At 51.7% G+C, this 14072-nt stretch overlaps 1 protein-coding gene and 1 long non-coding RNA gene across 2 annotated transcripts; one reads left to right on the forward strand and one right to left on the reverse strand.

Moving 5' to 3' along the window:
• Positions 1-506: 506 nt before the first annotated feature.
• Positions 507-8911, reverse strand: ZC3H12A (zinc finger CCCH-type containing 12A). Its single transcript, XM_030290398.4, has 6 exons — positions 8791-8911; positions 8221-8655; positions 5151-5290; positions 4419-4653; positions 3351-3457; positions 507-3246 (listed from the first exon to the last, which is right to left on the reverse strand). The coding sequence occupies exons 2-6, from the start codon at positions 8610-8612 to the stop codon at positions 2291-2293; spliced, it is 1830 nt and encodes a 609-aa protein (XP_030146258.4). The 5' UTR covers positions 8613-8655; positions 8791-8911; the 3' UTR covers positions 507-2290.
• A 99-nt stretch (positions 8912-9010) lies between these two features.
• Positions 9011-12734, forward strand: LOC115498258 (uncharacterized). The gene is made up of 2 exons (XR_004369718.3): positions 9011-9191; positions 11319-12734. It is a non-coding gene; the product is annotated as an uncharacterized lncRNA (long non-coding RNA).
• The last annotated feature ends 1338 nt before the right edge of the window (positions 12735-14072 follow it).

Genomic DNA, 14072 nt, shown 5'->3' on the forward strand with positions numbered 1-14072 from the left:
CACATATTCCACATTGAACATATGACACAGATGTAAACTGGATAAAATATGTATTTATTTCCAAGCTGTACTGTGAAATTGCCTCTTAAAGCAAAACACGGTCCATACTAATTCCAAAATTGCCAGGAGTGTGGCAATTCTGCTGCTTTAAAAGGCAATAAATGCTGCTTTAGCACCCAGGACACCCAGACTGTGGTGCTGAGTGAGAGCCAGTGCTGCTGCCCATCCCACCTGCCCTGCCAGTGCCTGCCCCGAGCACGGAGCAGCCCCAGGGAAGCCAAATCAACAGCAGACACTGCACATGCCCTTATCTGCCACAGCACAGGGCTGGCTGGGTCTCACTGCATCGATTAACAGCCTGTCAATAACCAGCCCTCAGACTGCACACAGAGATCAAAGCCCTCAGAGGAACCCCAGGGAGGAAGGACAATTTCTCTGACTTTTCCCTTGGAAAGCCAACCAGAAAGTTGAATGTTCCTCCACAAAGCCACCAGAGACCAAACATGTGAATTCAGCAGTTTTTATTTCTATAACAGCTCTTTGCCAGGGCTGTCACATGGCTATTCAGTACACAACTATACTGCATAGTGATACAGAAAGTTCAGCAAGTGTCAGCTGGGGAGTACACAATGTTAATCTTCTCGTTGCAAGAGAGGCAGCAGATACCAGCATTCCACCAGAAACCCAAACCCACCTTGCCAAGTAACATATGGCTGAGGTGAGACCAGCATTGATTAAAACTGCAAGCAGCAAGGTGCTGAACAGTAACATTAAAAACCATTTTTTCTGTAATTTACAAATATGCAAAGTATTAGGTTACTTAAAATTAAGAAGCATTTTGCTTACTAACATGAAACATTACTAATTTGTAATGTATCATTATTAACCAGGTATACAGGTTCCTGTGTCCCTGTGGTCCCATGGCACATGGTGCCAGTCTGGGCAGGTCATTCCTTGGACAGGAGAGGGAAGAGCAGGGACAGACAGCACTGCTCCCAGGAGGGGTTCAGGACCAGCTGCCTTCCACTCTCCCCTTCCTAATTTGCCACTCAATAACCTTGGTTTAACCACAGGAGGGTGTATTGTATTTAGAAACAATAACACACACAGATACAATGTGTATCAACAAATCAACTGCTTCTGGCCTGCACGTGCCAGGAATATTTCTGCATCCCTTGCACGGCAAAATTCCAGGACCAGAACCAATTACTACAGCAATTGGTTTTGCATATTTAAAATCTCTTACAGTACCTACAATAGAAAACATCTCACAGAGTAAGAGGAAATGAAACAGGAACAGTCTTGCCAAATAAGTCTTACTCTACAATTCTGGATGCTGCTGTAGTTGGGCACAGCCAAAGGGGACAGGGGAATATTGGTGAGGAAGAAGAGGAAGCAACAGCTTTACAACACAAAGTAGTCAAGACTCCTCGGGAAGGCCCCTGGCAGCAGTCCAGATGTGACTGCAGCTGTTCTATTGCTGTTTGAAGGCACAAGGCACATAATAAATCCTTGTCAGTGCTGTACAGAGCCAGCCTGGGACAGGGACAGTTCCAGAGCAGCGCTCAGAGCACGCTCAGCTCACCACCCGCTCTGACACTGCAGCTGTCAGCACATGCCCAACACACACACAGAGCTCTGGAGCAGTGTCTGGCTGCTCTTCCTGAGCAGGGACTCTGCTCCGGGAGCTGAGACCTCACTAAGCACTTGTGGTCCATGGGGCACAGTTAGGGAGATCAGCTGAGGTGGGAAGGGTGTGGAAAACATTATTGAAGTGCATCAGTAAAACCAGTTGGATAAATCCAGCTTCAGATTGCATTAATAACCCAACATCTGCCACAGATCTGAATGGTGGGATTTAGTAAAGAGGTTTAGTCAGGACCTAACAACAGCATTGATAAGGCATTTGGGTCCTCAGAAACTAGCCTTAGGCCACTACAAAGGCAGCACCCACTTCTCTCACATCCAGTTATGGAGAACTGCAGTTCAGGGTGTGCCAGACTCCCATGAACCCCAAAGGAACAGTCCTGCTCTAGAGCTGCAGCCTCCCCTCCCTGCTTAGCCCCTGGGCAAGGTGGGACGCTGGGGTGTTCTCACCTCTCCCACAGGCACGTGGTCCTAGCTGGAGCAGAATTTGCTGTGAGCACAGCACATCTGGCACACAGCCTCCAGCTGGAGCCCAGTACTTCCAAAGGCACAAGAAGGAGCACTGAGAAGGCCTCTGTGGCAGCTGCAGAGGCAAACCCAGCCCCGCAAGCTCTCCCCATACCTGCCTGCCCTGGGCACTGCCTCACACACCTGGGTTCTGGGCCTTGTAGGTGAGGATCTCTGCTGCCAGCCTCTGGGGGTCCAGCAGCCGGGGGAAGCGGCCCATCACGGCATCCACCAGGTGCGGGTGGAAGATGCTGCACAGCCTGACGTGCACCCTGGCCCGCTCCTCGGCGAACTGCTCCTCAGCAGCCCAGGGCCCCGGGGCCCTGTGCACGCCGGGGGACCTGACCTGCGGCAGCGGGTACGGCTCGGACCAGAACTCCCGCGAGCGCGGCAGGGCGGCGCCGAACTCGCCGGGCAGGCTGTACTGCCCCGCAGCACCGGCGGGCACGGGCACCCCATAGCCTGAGAAAGAGCGGGCTGCTCCCGAGCAAGGCGGCTCAGGGCTGTACTGCAGGAAGCCAGCACCAGGGGAAGGAGATCTATGGGAGCCGTGGTTGTAGGAGACCAGCCCGTTCTGCTCTAAGCTGGGGGAATGCGGGTACACAGGTCTCTGCCCACCGCAGGTGCAGACGGGCACCTGCTCTGCGTGGGAACGGTCACAGTGGCTGGTACACCTGTGAGGCCACATGTCAGACAGCTGGTTCTCCAGAGACCCAATGCCTGAGTCGAGATGCTCCTGAGAGATGTAAGACAGAGAGTCCATGGGAGGCTGCTGGTACCTGTCAGGGGAGACACTGCCCGACACACAGCCTTTGGCCTGAAGCACAACGTCACTGGGCTTGGCTTTGTGGGCCAAGCTCTTCCTCTCTGCAGAGACCTTCTGTAAAGAGCTTTTGTCACTCTCCGTGGGCACAGAGCACAAGAGCTCTGCCTGGGAACCCCGCTTCCCCTTCTTCTCCTCCTTGGCACTGGTACTTCTGGTTGGAGACAGCCTGGCATTGGCACGGAGTTCATCAGCTAACGAGCGCTGGGGCTGGTTGATCCTTTCAGGATGGTAGAACTTACACTTAATTCCATAAGTGCATTTTTTCCCTGTAAGGAAAGCCAGAGCATGAGATGACCAGCTGGATTGGACTAGATTATGAGTGACACTTGCACAGACACCTTGTTCTTCACATTAAGAAGGCAGGTCTCACCGTAAGGGCACTGCTGTTTCTTGTGTTCTGGAACTACAGGTTTCTTCCTGAGGAAGTTGTCCAGGCTGGGGCCATGACGCCCTAAGGGATCATCTGGAGGCATAAACCTAAAGAAAAACAAATCTCAGAAGCAGTTCACTTTTCTGAGTTGAGGCTGGGTTTCTTCTCAAAGTCTCCTATTTCATTGAAGATCAAAAGCTATCTGAGCCCTACAACGCTCCCCCACTTCCTGCAGAGATAACCCTCCTGCCACCCAGTCCACATCAGCACAAAATGCTTCCCTTCAGGCACAGAAGAGGTTCAATGCTTGGTTATCAACCAGAATTAGCACCTGCTGCTAACAATTGTCCTGTGAGGAAATTGCACCCTGAAGCTCTCCTTGGAGCTCCTAACTCCAAATTAGCAGCTACTGAGATGCCACCAACTTCTTTTGGCTTTGTATCTTACAGCTTTTCATTATTTTTTAACTAGCATTTTGCTTTTCTCATGCATCGCTTGCTATTGCTTCATTAGAACAAGCCAGTGTGCTCACACAGATCTTTCTTAAAAGCCCAGGAAGATGTGACCACAATGCTGTGGAGTGGCTACCTACAACAGAGGCTAGACAGAGTTAGGAGAATAAAGTGGGTATTTATTAAAGGCCTTCAATAGGTATATTTTGAGCAGTGCAAAAGGCTCACACAGGCTACACCCAAGATGGACCATGATCATGAGTTTTTCAGGCAGATCTAAGTTTGGTCTGTTTGAACATCAGGGGTTAATTGTCCAATTACAGCTTCAGGTAATGAAGTAATATTCCCCAGTTTGCTCTCCTCCCCCAGTTCAATTTTGTTTGTACTTTTCAGGGCCTGAGGCAGAGGGTGTCCTTGATTCTCAGGCCCAGAAGGATTGTATTGTCTGACACAACACAAAGAGAGCTTACGAACACTATACGGAGTTTAGAGTTATGCAGCAATGCTGTACAACAGCTGAAAAAAATAAAAGCTGAAAACTAAAAGGCATGAGCCAAAGGCTAAAAACCCAAAAGGCATGAACCTAAAGCTAAAACCCAAAAGGCACGAGCCATACTTGTCATTAACGAAGGAGTACATCAGCAGGCGCTCCTCGATGAATTTCTTCCACTCGGGCCGCTCGCTCTGCAGGTCGCGGTAGGTGTCGTTGGACACGATGATGCCGTCGGACTCGTGGGCCAGCTTCACGATGAAGCGGTCGTCGTAGCACACCACGCGCTTGCCGCCCACCCGCCGCGACGGCGTGAACACCAGGATCTTCTTCTTCTCCAGGTCACGCAGGATGTACTGGTCTGGAGCAAACACAGCCCTGAGCACACCTGCACAGCCCCTCACGCAGCTGAAGCAGCGTTATAAATAAATTCTGTCTCTCCGCAACTCACACTGTACTCAACCCTGCTCATCACCGTTCTGAGTTATTCAAATCTCAGCTCTCTGCAAGTTCAGAGCAAGCTCCCCTCGATTTGAATAATTCTGGCTAAATATGCTTCAGTTAAATACAAAGCGTGTCCCTGCAAGAGGAAAAAGTTCAGGAAATAAAAGACAAGAAGTTAGGAAGTAGAGCATTACATTCCTTGTCTTCTGAATTATTCCAACTGACTCAGGCAAAAGCTGGCTTAAGGGAAAAGTTAATGACTAATACTCCCTGGTCAGTTCAGCTCATAGCAGCTCCTACTACTCAGACTTTCCATTCTGAAGTTAATTACTGACTTAGCCAGAACTCTGCAAGATCACTAAGTGACAGAGCAGTCAGCCTGAAAAGCTGCTTTTGGTTTGCACATTTTCCTACCTGTTATGAGTACATCTGGTCGGGGCTGCTCCTTCCTCCATGATGGCACAAAGACTGTAATATCCTTGTGTCCCCTGTCCCAAAACCACTGGACAGCCAGAAGGATACCTCGGCAGGAGAACACTTCTTTATTCCCATGGCTGCAAAGGAGAAAATTACGACTTTAATCCCTTCATGATTCAGTACACATTAGCCAGGCAATGCAGAGCAAAGGGAGGTGGCAACTAGGACAAGCTTCAGCGAAGTGTTGAGGAGCACAGGCAGCAAACAGACGCTTGCCTTGTGTAGCAACACCCTCACTCAGACCTGCCCAGTGCCCCCGTTCATTTCAGCACCTCATGACACCAGTAAACACCCAAATACTCACTGGGAGGGAGACAGCAGCTGGAACTGTTGCAGCTGCTCTGAAACAGTTCAACCCTGCACTTCTGATGGTTATTTTTAGCCCAGAGCACAATGTGATCTAAAACCCCTTTGTACTGCTCTGACAGCTAATGCCAGTGGCTGTTTCCTGCCAGGGCGCACTGTACCCTCACTGGGTGTTTGCTTGCAAACTTGTTCTGATCACTTCAGGAGAACGAGGTATTTCATATGCACTCCCTTCTCAAGGAAAGATGATTCATTCCATGATGGCTCAAAACCTCATCTACAAATGCTCTATTTGCAGAAAATGGCATCATCTCCTGTCATCAGCACTGGATGAGAGAACAACTCATGGCAATTGGAGAACAAAGTTTGACAACCTTGTCAGAAGCCACGTACTGATGCAAAAAGCTTCTTAATTATTCATTAGGTCATATCAATAAGTTTCCAGAACTTCTAGGAGGAAACTACCCCTCCTGTTTTACAAGCACTAGTATTTACAGTGCAATCAGCTCTTCTGCTGATAGTGGTTTTGGCAAGCTTTCAACACTTCTATTCCAGCCTGATATGTCACTGTGGGGATCCAACTGCCCGTGTTCCGTGACAGCATTCTGGGAACATGCACTACACCAAAAGGGGAACTGCTCTCAGAATTCAGGAAGGTTTTCCTCACCTGGTCACTACCTGTCTGAAATGTCACTCCTTCCATCTGCACCAGAATGGCATTTCAGCCCCCACCACCCCTCACCAGAGCCATTCCTGCAGTGGCACTGCTGCAGCACCGCTACAGAGAAGTTTCAGTTCCCCTCCCAGCCTCACCCTTTTTTTGAAACTACAAAAGAAATTGAAGAGCTGTACAAAAGTACTTATTCTAGAAGAACTAAACACTTGGCAACAGAACTAACACCTAAAGAGACACCTAACATACTTCCAATAAGAATCCTAAATTACAGAAGGCTAAAAATCACCATCAGAAGATGCTCTAAAAGTTTTCTCCAATATCAGATGGATTTACCTATTAATAGCCAGGGACAGGTTACTACAGTTTTTTAGAGATAAATATGAAAAACAAATCCTTTTTGGTGGATGTTTTGTTAATCTTTGTTTTGGGTTGTTGGTTGTTTTTTGAGTCTCTGCAACCAACCTCAAACCTCCAGAAGGCAGCTAATTGGGCTGATCTGATTTGGCAGCAGCCAAGGAAAAATTCCCTTAGAAGGAAGTAAAAGCTAATTTCCACTACGATTTGCATAAGTTTGTCAAGAGCTGTTGAGGGAGGCCGCTGTACATACTGCAAATGAATCAGCAGGGAACATCACACCATCAATACAGGAAGTTTCAGAATGGAATTCCCCTTCTAGCAAATTGCTTTAAAAAGCCAGACTGCTTCTCATGTCAGACCCTGGGCTCCGGCCTGCCCTGACTCACAGCTGCTGTGATTTCCCCTCTGCATTTTGGGGTAACTTTCACCAGTAAGAGGCTCCTCACTAACAAACACAGCCAATCCTGCTGTTAAAGCCCAAGCACTAATCCAAGGTAAACTTTGCTGCCAGAGTTACTTATCAGCCCAGGCTCACAATAGGCCATTTCCCAGTGTTCCCAGAGCTGTGGAGAGGGTAGGAACTGGAACAGGTTCTCTTCAGGGGTGCCAGGCATGGCTTTCACACTCCAACCCTATTCCACTGCCACCACCATTCCTCATCTACCCTCTGCTCCATCTTTCTCAGCTCTGTTCTCGGAACTGTCAGCCAGGGCTTGGCGAAAACCACACCTGCAAACAAACCTCCACACAGCACTTTCACCCCAGACAAACCTACTGCAAGCAACGCAGCAGCTCCACCCGTACTCAGGGTTACTTTTTATAAAATCTGCATACACAAACATAAACAACAAAGAAAGCAGCTTCTGAGCTACAACAGAAAAAAAAAAAAGCTTTCAGAACACGGTGTGTTAAACGTCAGGAGTCCAGAACCTCTGCTATGCAGAGGTGGGGAACACATACTGCTGGGGTTGGGGTGAGGGCAAGTAATCCTCACCAAAGTAGGAACAAAAACTCATGGTGAAAATTTGGGATGTTACACCAATAAATGTCCAGCCCTGAGAGTCGATGCTTCATGGATACTGGGGGCTCTGGTCACAGAGTCCAACAGGATCTGCTCCAGCAACACTGGGACACATGAAATGTTGAGGATGAGCCAGAGACCTGCCTCGGTGACAGCTCTGACATCTCATCATTTTCTACCTTGTACAGAAATTCACCAATACACAAGAGGCCCAATTCGGAGACAAGTCTCCAATGGAGCCCTATATTACAAACCCTTCTCTAATTAACCCTATAATTATTTATTGAGCAACTTCCTGCTACGGAAACTTACACGAAGCCACTAGCTGAGAGGACAACGTCTCTTCAGTTATCCCCTGAGCGCTAAGCACAGGAGGAAGTGCTGGTTTCAGAGGAAGCACTGCTGTCCTCACCACTGCCCCGAGACTGGCGGCTCCGGGCGGGCAGAGCAGTGCCAGGGCGAGCCCGCACCGCCAAACGTGATGCTTACCCTCGTGGATCGGAGAACCACCTTGGAAAATATCACCGGCCCCCTCCCAAGAACCCAGAGGCGGCTGCTTTGAGCGGGGCACCCGCAGCCCTCGGTCCCGGAGCCCCGCAGGGCTCAGAGCCCCCAGCCCGCCAGCCCCGCGCCCACCCCGCACGCACCTCATGGCCACGTTGCTGCCATCGATGACGATGGGCTTCAGGTTGTCGCTCTCCGCTTCCTCGGGGCCGGGCGCCGGGGATTTGTTGCCGGCGCCGCCCCGCGGGACCAGCGGGGCCTCGGCGGGCTCGGGCGGGGCCTCGGGGCCGTCCCGCTCGGCCGGGCCGTGCTTCACCAGCTCCCCCAGCACCGTGTTGGTGTCGGCGCCCAGGCCCAGCTTCTGCAGCACGCCGCGGATCTCTTCCGAGGAGTAGCCGAGCTTGCGGAAGAAATCCACCTTCAGCTGCAGCTCGGGGCCGTCCGCGGGCCCCTCGGGGCTCCGGCTCATGCCCGCGGCGGGCCGGGCGGGCGGCAGCGCCTCAGGCCAGCCCGGGGCCAGGCTGCCCGCGCTCATGGCTCCCGGCGGGCGAGTCGCGGCCTGGGCCGGCCGCGGGCACCTGTGGGGCGGCAGCGTGGTTCGTTAACAGCGTTGTTTGTTAGCAGCGTTGTTCGTTTGTTAGCAGCGTTGTTCGTTTGTTAGCAGCGCTGTTTGTTCGCCAGCACCGGCCCCGCTCCCGGCCCCCCGCACTCACCGCGCCGCTCGCTCCGCCGCGCCGCCGCCGCCGCTCCATGGGGCCGGGGCAGGGCGGCCCGGGCCCGGATTTATAGCGCAGGGCGCGGAAGGCAGAGCGAGGGGTGGAGCGCAGCCCCGGCCCGGCCCGGCCCGGCCCTCGCAGCTCCCGAGTGCCGCCGCCAGCGCTCGGTGACACGAGTGGTGCCCTGCGCCGCCCGGTCCCGGCGATGCCGCCGCCGTGATTCAGCCCCTCCTGGCTTATCAGCCAGCCGAGAGATATGTATGCGCTGGCAGGAAACATCCGTCACCCACCCTGTGCCTTCCCTTCCACCTGTGTGGAACTGCAGGGGTTAAAATCTGCATTGTGAAAACTTCGCATCTCTGACTTCTGATTAATCATGCCTGAACAATTTGATGAAGGTAAGTTGCAAATTTGCTTCCCCGAGGCCATGTGCCGGAGCCCAACTCAGGAGCGAGGAACTCTCCCACTTACAGGAATGCATTTGCATTCATCTTCCTTGTGGTTACCCCGAAACAATCATTTTTCCTTGTCTCTGGCTGTGTCTGAAACCGCACTGTGTGCTCAACAGTAACACACACACAGAGCGAGATTCAGATCAGAGATAATCCTTACTCAGTTCTTAAGTAGGTGCTTTCCCAACACTTCTTTCCCTTGGAATCTACTCCAGTCAGCATGAATTTAGCATTGTTTGTGTGCTTTTGCTTCTAGGCTAAAGTCTATTGCACCAGAAAGTGTGGCCACAGATGTATTTCCTATAGGACATACCCCACGGAGGAGGCACAAAGCTGAATCTCCTGATTTATGCAAAGCAGTGGCAGCAGCCACATGGCTCTAATCTCTAATTTGGTGAAAAGAAGCCAGGAGAGAAGGAGGCTGTTGGCTTCTCCACCTAAAAAGTCAGAGGGAGTCGCATGCCAGTCACAATTCAGAGCTCCTCAGGGGTGATTTTGACAATTTTTTTTCTTTTTCACATTTGCAAACTGCTTTGAACAGGACATTTTTTTTTGGTACTGCAAGGGCTATGGTGGAGGCTGCAGCTTCTGAGGCTATGCAGAATCACAGAACTTTGCTGGGATAGTGGATGCATGGAGGCTCTGCACCTCCAGGCAAGAGACTCTGCTTCTTCTGGGCAGTGCCGTGCCCACAGCAGGGCAGCTGCATCATGCCCTTTCTGCAGTGGGACAGGCTGTCAGCCTCTGTCCCTCTGTGACACATCTGTGGCCACAGAAAAGAGGTGGAAATCCCCATCATAGCACACTGGGCTGTTCCAAGGAGGAACCTGTGAGACCGAGGGGAGCACAGGTGCTGGAAAGGCCAAATGCTCTCAGGATGGTCTTTAAGAGCAGCTAGTAGCATCTCATCCTGCTGAGCTGGGAATTCTGCTGTGCCAAAAAGGAACTAAAGCATCCAGGGGCAGCGGGGACCCCAAAGTGCTCTGTGACAAGAGGAGCCCATGGATGGGGTCAGTCCCTCCCCGTCCTCCACCTCCATCCCCTTCTCTGCTGACTCTGTAAGCTTTCCTCCAGCCTGGTTCCTTGTTCATGAACAAGTCCTCAAAATCTTGATGTCACATATTTCTAGGAATTACCACCCCCCATGTCCCAGATTTTAAAGGAAGAGCTCATCATCTGGCAGAGCCTTTCATCACCCACTCATGCATTTAACACAGCCAAAATAGTTGATATTTAAGGCTGCCATTATCTGCTGGTGAGGAAGAAGCTGGCCTTGTGCCAGTTCCTTGAGAGGTGATGCCAGCTCTTTGCAACTCCTGCTAACCAGCCACAACCAGGAGCCCTGTCAGCAAAGTGGCCCTGGACCTGGCTGCTTCCCTATGGAAGTTCAAGGCAGCTAACTCACTTCTAAAAAAAGGGCTAATTAAATCTCATTTATAAAAGCCTATGTGGGACCATTATGTTAATTAAAGACAACTTAAATGGCCTTATTTAGCAGCATTTGGGAGTAAAGTAAACTGAATTAAGGCCACTTTAATTCTGAATGAGAATTTTATGCAGAATTTTAATGTTCTACTTTAGACTTAGTTAATTCAATTTAATTTTCTTAAGAATCCTGTATGGACAAACCCTGAACAATGAGGTACGTGCTAAGGCCCCTGCTCCAAGCTGAGCTCATCCCTCATGTTCTCAGGGATCCGACAGGGCTGGGACTGGCTGCCTTGGGATCTGTGTGTTTCCAACAGCTTCGGTGTCCTCAGTGCCTTGCTCATCTCTGGATGGCTCATCTCACTGCACTCACCTACAAGTGCTTCTGGTGATGAACTGAATTCTCCCATCACCTGCAACTCAAGGACTCAAGAAGCTCACAGAGCTGCCTCTGGATTTCCTTTTACAGCGAGCAGTATAATTTATTACAGAGGACTCAGCACATTCCGGAATTAAAGGGAAAACAAATGACGATTTACACCCTTTCTTTGGAAGAAGGTCATCGTGCCTCCTTTCTCAGAGGAAAGCTGAGCAGTAATGCTGGAAGCAGAGCTGAGCAAAATCCTTTTATGGTTGTTTTTACAGTGCAGGCACTCAGGTTCATGGAGATGCTGCTTGCGAGGTCTGCAGCTCTGGCTGGGCTGGATGAAGAAGTGTCTGATGGCAGAAGCGTCACGGGTTGCTGGAGTGAAAGGCAGCTGAGCAAAGCCCAGTCTGGACACACGCCCAGTGGCATGAGGCACTGAGGGAAGATTACTCCCACTCGTTTGTTGGGCAAGAGCTTGTGGCCTTCAGACCCCAGTGCTGTGTGCTGTAGTGATTCCAGAGGAGAAACAAAGCTCAGCTCTTCTCAGAAAAAAGAAAAAATGTAGGAAGGGAGGACTAGAGGAGAAGCTTATCAAGAATGTACAGAACTCACGTTTGGAGCCTGTATACCTGCAGTCCTTGTCACACTGCTTGTGGTCCTCCCAGTGCTGCCTTCACCCACGAGTATGGGATTCCTATGCTGCAGACTAGTAGATGGATTTTTCTCTGAAATATTCTATTTTGAACTTATTCCATGGGCTTTAAGGAGATCCTCATAATCACTTCACAGAGTAACTACTCCCTGAGTAGCCTGAGGGCTCCTTGCAGAGCAGGCATGTTTCTAAGCTCTGGAAGAGAGTGCAAGCTCCCCAGGGACCATACCAAGGGAATTTATTTGGCTGTCACCATGTGCCTGGCTAGACACGGCCTTAGGTACTCTCTTGTGAGTAAGCAGCCTTGATCTCTACCTTTGGTCTTAGTGATTGATGGCATTAAGTTATAGGATGAGCCTATCTCCTCAGTGACAGATGGATTGGGCACACCCTGACAACCTTTTTCTCATGCACTTTTGTCAAGGAGAAGAGCCATCCTTCGAGCACCTTTTGGGCTATAAATCTGTCATTGGTGAAGGCAGCAGAGGCAGCAGAAGCTTCACCATCACCTGGGCTTTCAGCTCAGAACAGTTCCTTGACACCCCTGTGCCAAAGCCAGGGGGGAACAGTCCCACTGTCCCTGCCCGGGCTGCATCAGAGATTCGATCTGTGGTGACACCTTCCCTTTGTGATCATCTCATCCCAGCAGTGTGCCAGCAGCAGCACCCAGAGCACCCGCACTCCAGCAGCACCCTCTCCGTTCTGAAGCAGCACTCCTGGCTCGCCAGGGAACCAACCTCAGCTTTCAGCAGCTAGATCAAGAGCAGAGAGAAGCAACAAATTCAAGTCATAAATAACTGGGGAAAACCGAGCAATTGCGCAAGTGGCTGTGACAGCAGCATTTACTGTTTTGCTCAGCTCTTCCCAGCCGCAGCCGCTATGCCGGAAAATGTCCCCTTATCCAGAAATGTTCCCCTTAGCCAGAAATACCCCTGCCTGCTCAGCCCCAGTTTAGTTTGGATGCAGTGTCTGCAGCTCTTGACATGCCTGGGAGCATTCACTACTTCAGAACTAAAGGAATAATAAAAGTTGAACAAACACTTCATGGTATTAACATAAGATGTTTAAATAGACAGTCGCAGAATATTTTCTCTCACCCAGACCGATGTGAAGAGCAGAAGATTTATGCCTATTGCTAAGCAAATACCTCCTAAGAAGTCACATCCTTCTGGGAAGTGGTTTTTCTAAGGGACGGAAAAGCAGAGCAGTGGTGTCTGCTCCGGGCACCCAGGAATTCAGGGAAGGACGTGGCAGCCCCTCTGAAGCCCCAAACCCAGTGAAATGGGTCACTCCTGCTTCACTCCTGGTTAACTCCTGGGCAGCTTGGGGACCTTCTCTGCAAAGCTGGCTGCTGCGTCTCTTGGGGGACAGGCTGAGCTTCCCTGTGCTTTTCTTAGAAAGGGGAGGTCCTGACCCTCATCACACATTGCCTGTCAGGAAATTCATTTCCTCCTTCTGCCGGCCAGCGGGGTCAGCGCGGACCCCAGACATGGGGCTGTGTGGTCATGGGGTCCGTGTGGTCATGGGGTCCCTGTGCTTATGGGGTCCCTGTGGCCATGGGGACTATGTGCTTATGGGGTCCATGTGGTCACGGGAGCCGTGTGCTTATGGGGTCTGTGTGGCCATGGGGGCTGTGTGCTTATGGGGTCCTTGTGGTCATGGGGTCAGTGTGCCTATGGGGGCCATGTGGTTATGGGGTATGTATGGTCATGGGGGCCATGTGGTTATGGGGGTCGTATGGTCATGGGGGCTATGTGCTTATGGGGTCCGTGTCCCTATGGGGTCAGTGTGGTCATGGGGGATATGTGCTTATGGGATCTGTGTGGTCATGGGGGATATGTGATCACGGGATCTGTGTGCCGATGGGGTCTGTGTCCCTGTGGGGTCCCTGTGGTGATGGGGGATCTGTGTGCCAATGGGGTCTGTGTGCCGATGGGGTCCGTGTCCCTATGGGGTCCGTGCCCCTATGGGGTCCCTGCGGTCACGGAGGCCATGCGCTCACGGGGCCGTGCCGCTGCCCGCAGCCTGCGCAATGCGTTCGCGGGCGGATGTGTGTCAGCGGGACTCACACACACACACACACACACACACACACACACACACACACACACACACACACACACACACACACACACGGCCCCACGGCCCCACAGCCGCACAGCCCGGCTCCGCTCGCCGCTCCGCGATGTCAGCGCCCGCCGCGCTCTGACTCAGGAGGCGGCAGTGCGGGCAGGCAGGGCCGGGAGGCGGCTCCCCCGGCTCGGGCTGCACCTGCAGAAGGTGTTATCCTGCCCGCCCAGCAGGGAGAGGTGGCTCCGGGCGCCTGGCGGGGCTGAGCCGTGCGGAGCGCAGCGCTCGCCGCCGCCGTGCAGCGCTCCGA

This window comes from Taeniopygia guttata, chromosome 23 (assembly GCF_048771995.1).
Source record: "Taeniopygia guttata chromosome 23, bTaeGut7.mat, whole genome shotgun sequence".
Classification (NCBI taxonomy): domain Eukaryota; kingdom Metazoa; phylum Chordata; class Aves; order Passeriformes; family Estrildidae; genus Taeniopygia; species Taeniopygia guttata.

Excerpts from the sequence above, each read along its gene's own strand:
- ZC3H12A (XM_030290398.4), bottom strand. The coding sequence starts at position 8,612 with ATGAGCGCGGGCAGCCTGGCCCCGGGCTGGCCTGAGGCGCTGCCGCCC. Across the intron at positions 4,654-5,150 it reads ACCAGATGTACTCATAACAG|ACCAGTACATCCTGCGTGAC; the intron begins GTAGGAAAATGT and ends TGTTTGCTCCAG. Across the intron at positions 3,458-4,418 it reads TACTCCTTCGTTAATGACAA|GTTTATGCCTCCAGATGATC; the intron begins GTATGGCTCGTG and ends GTTTTTCTTTAG.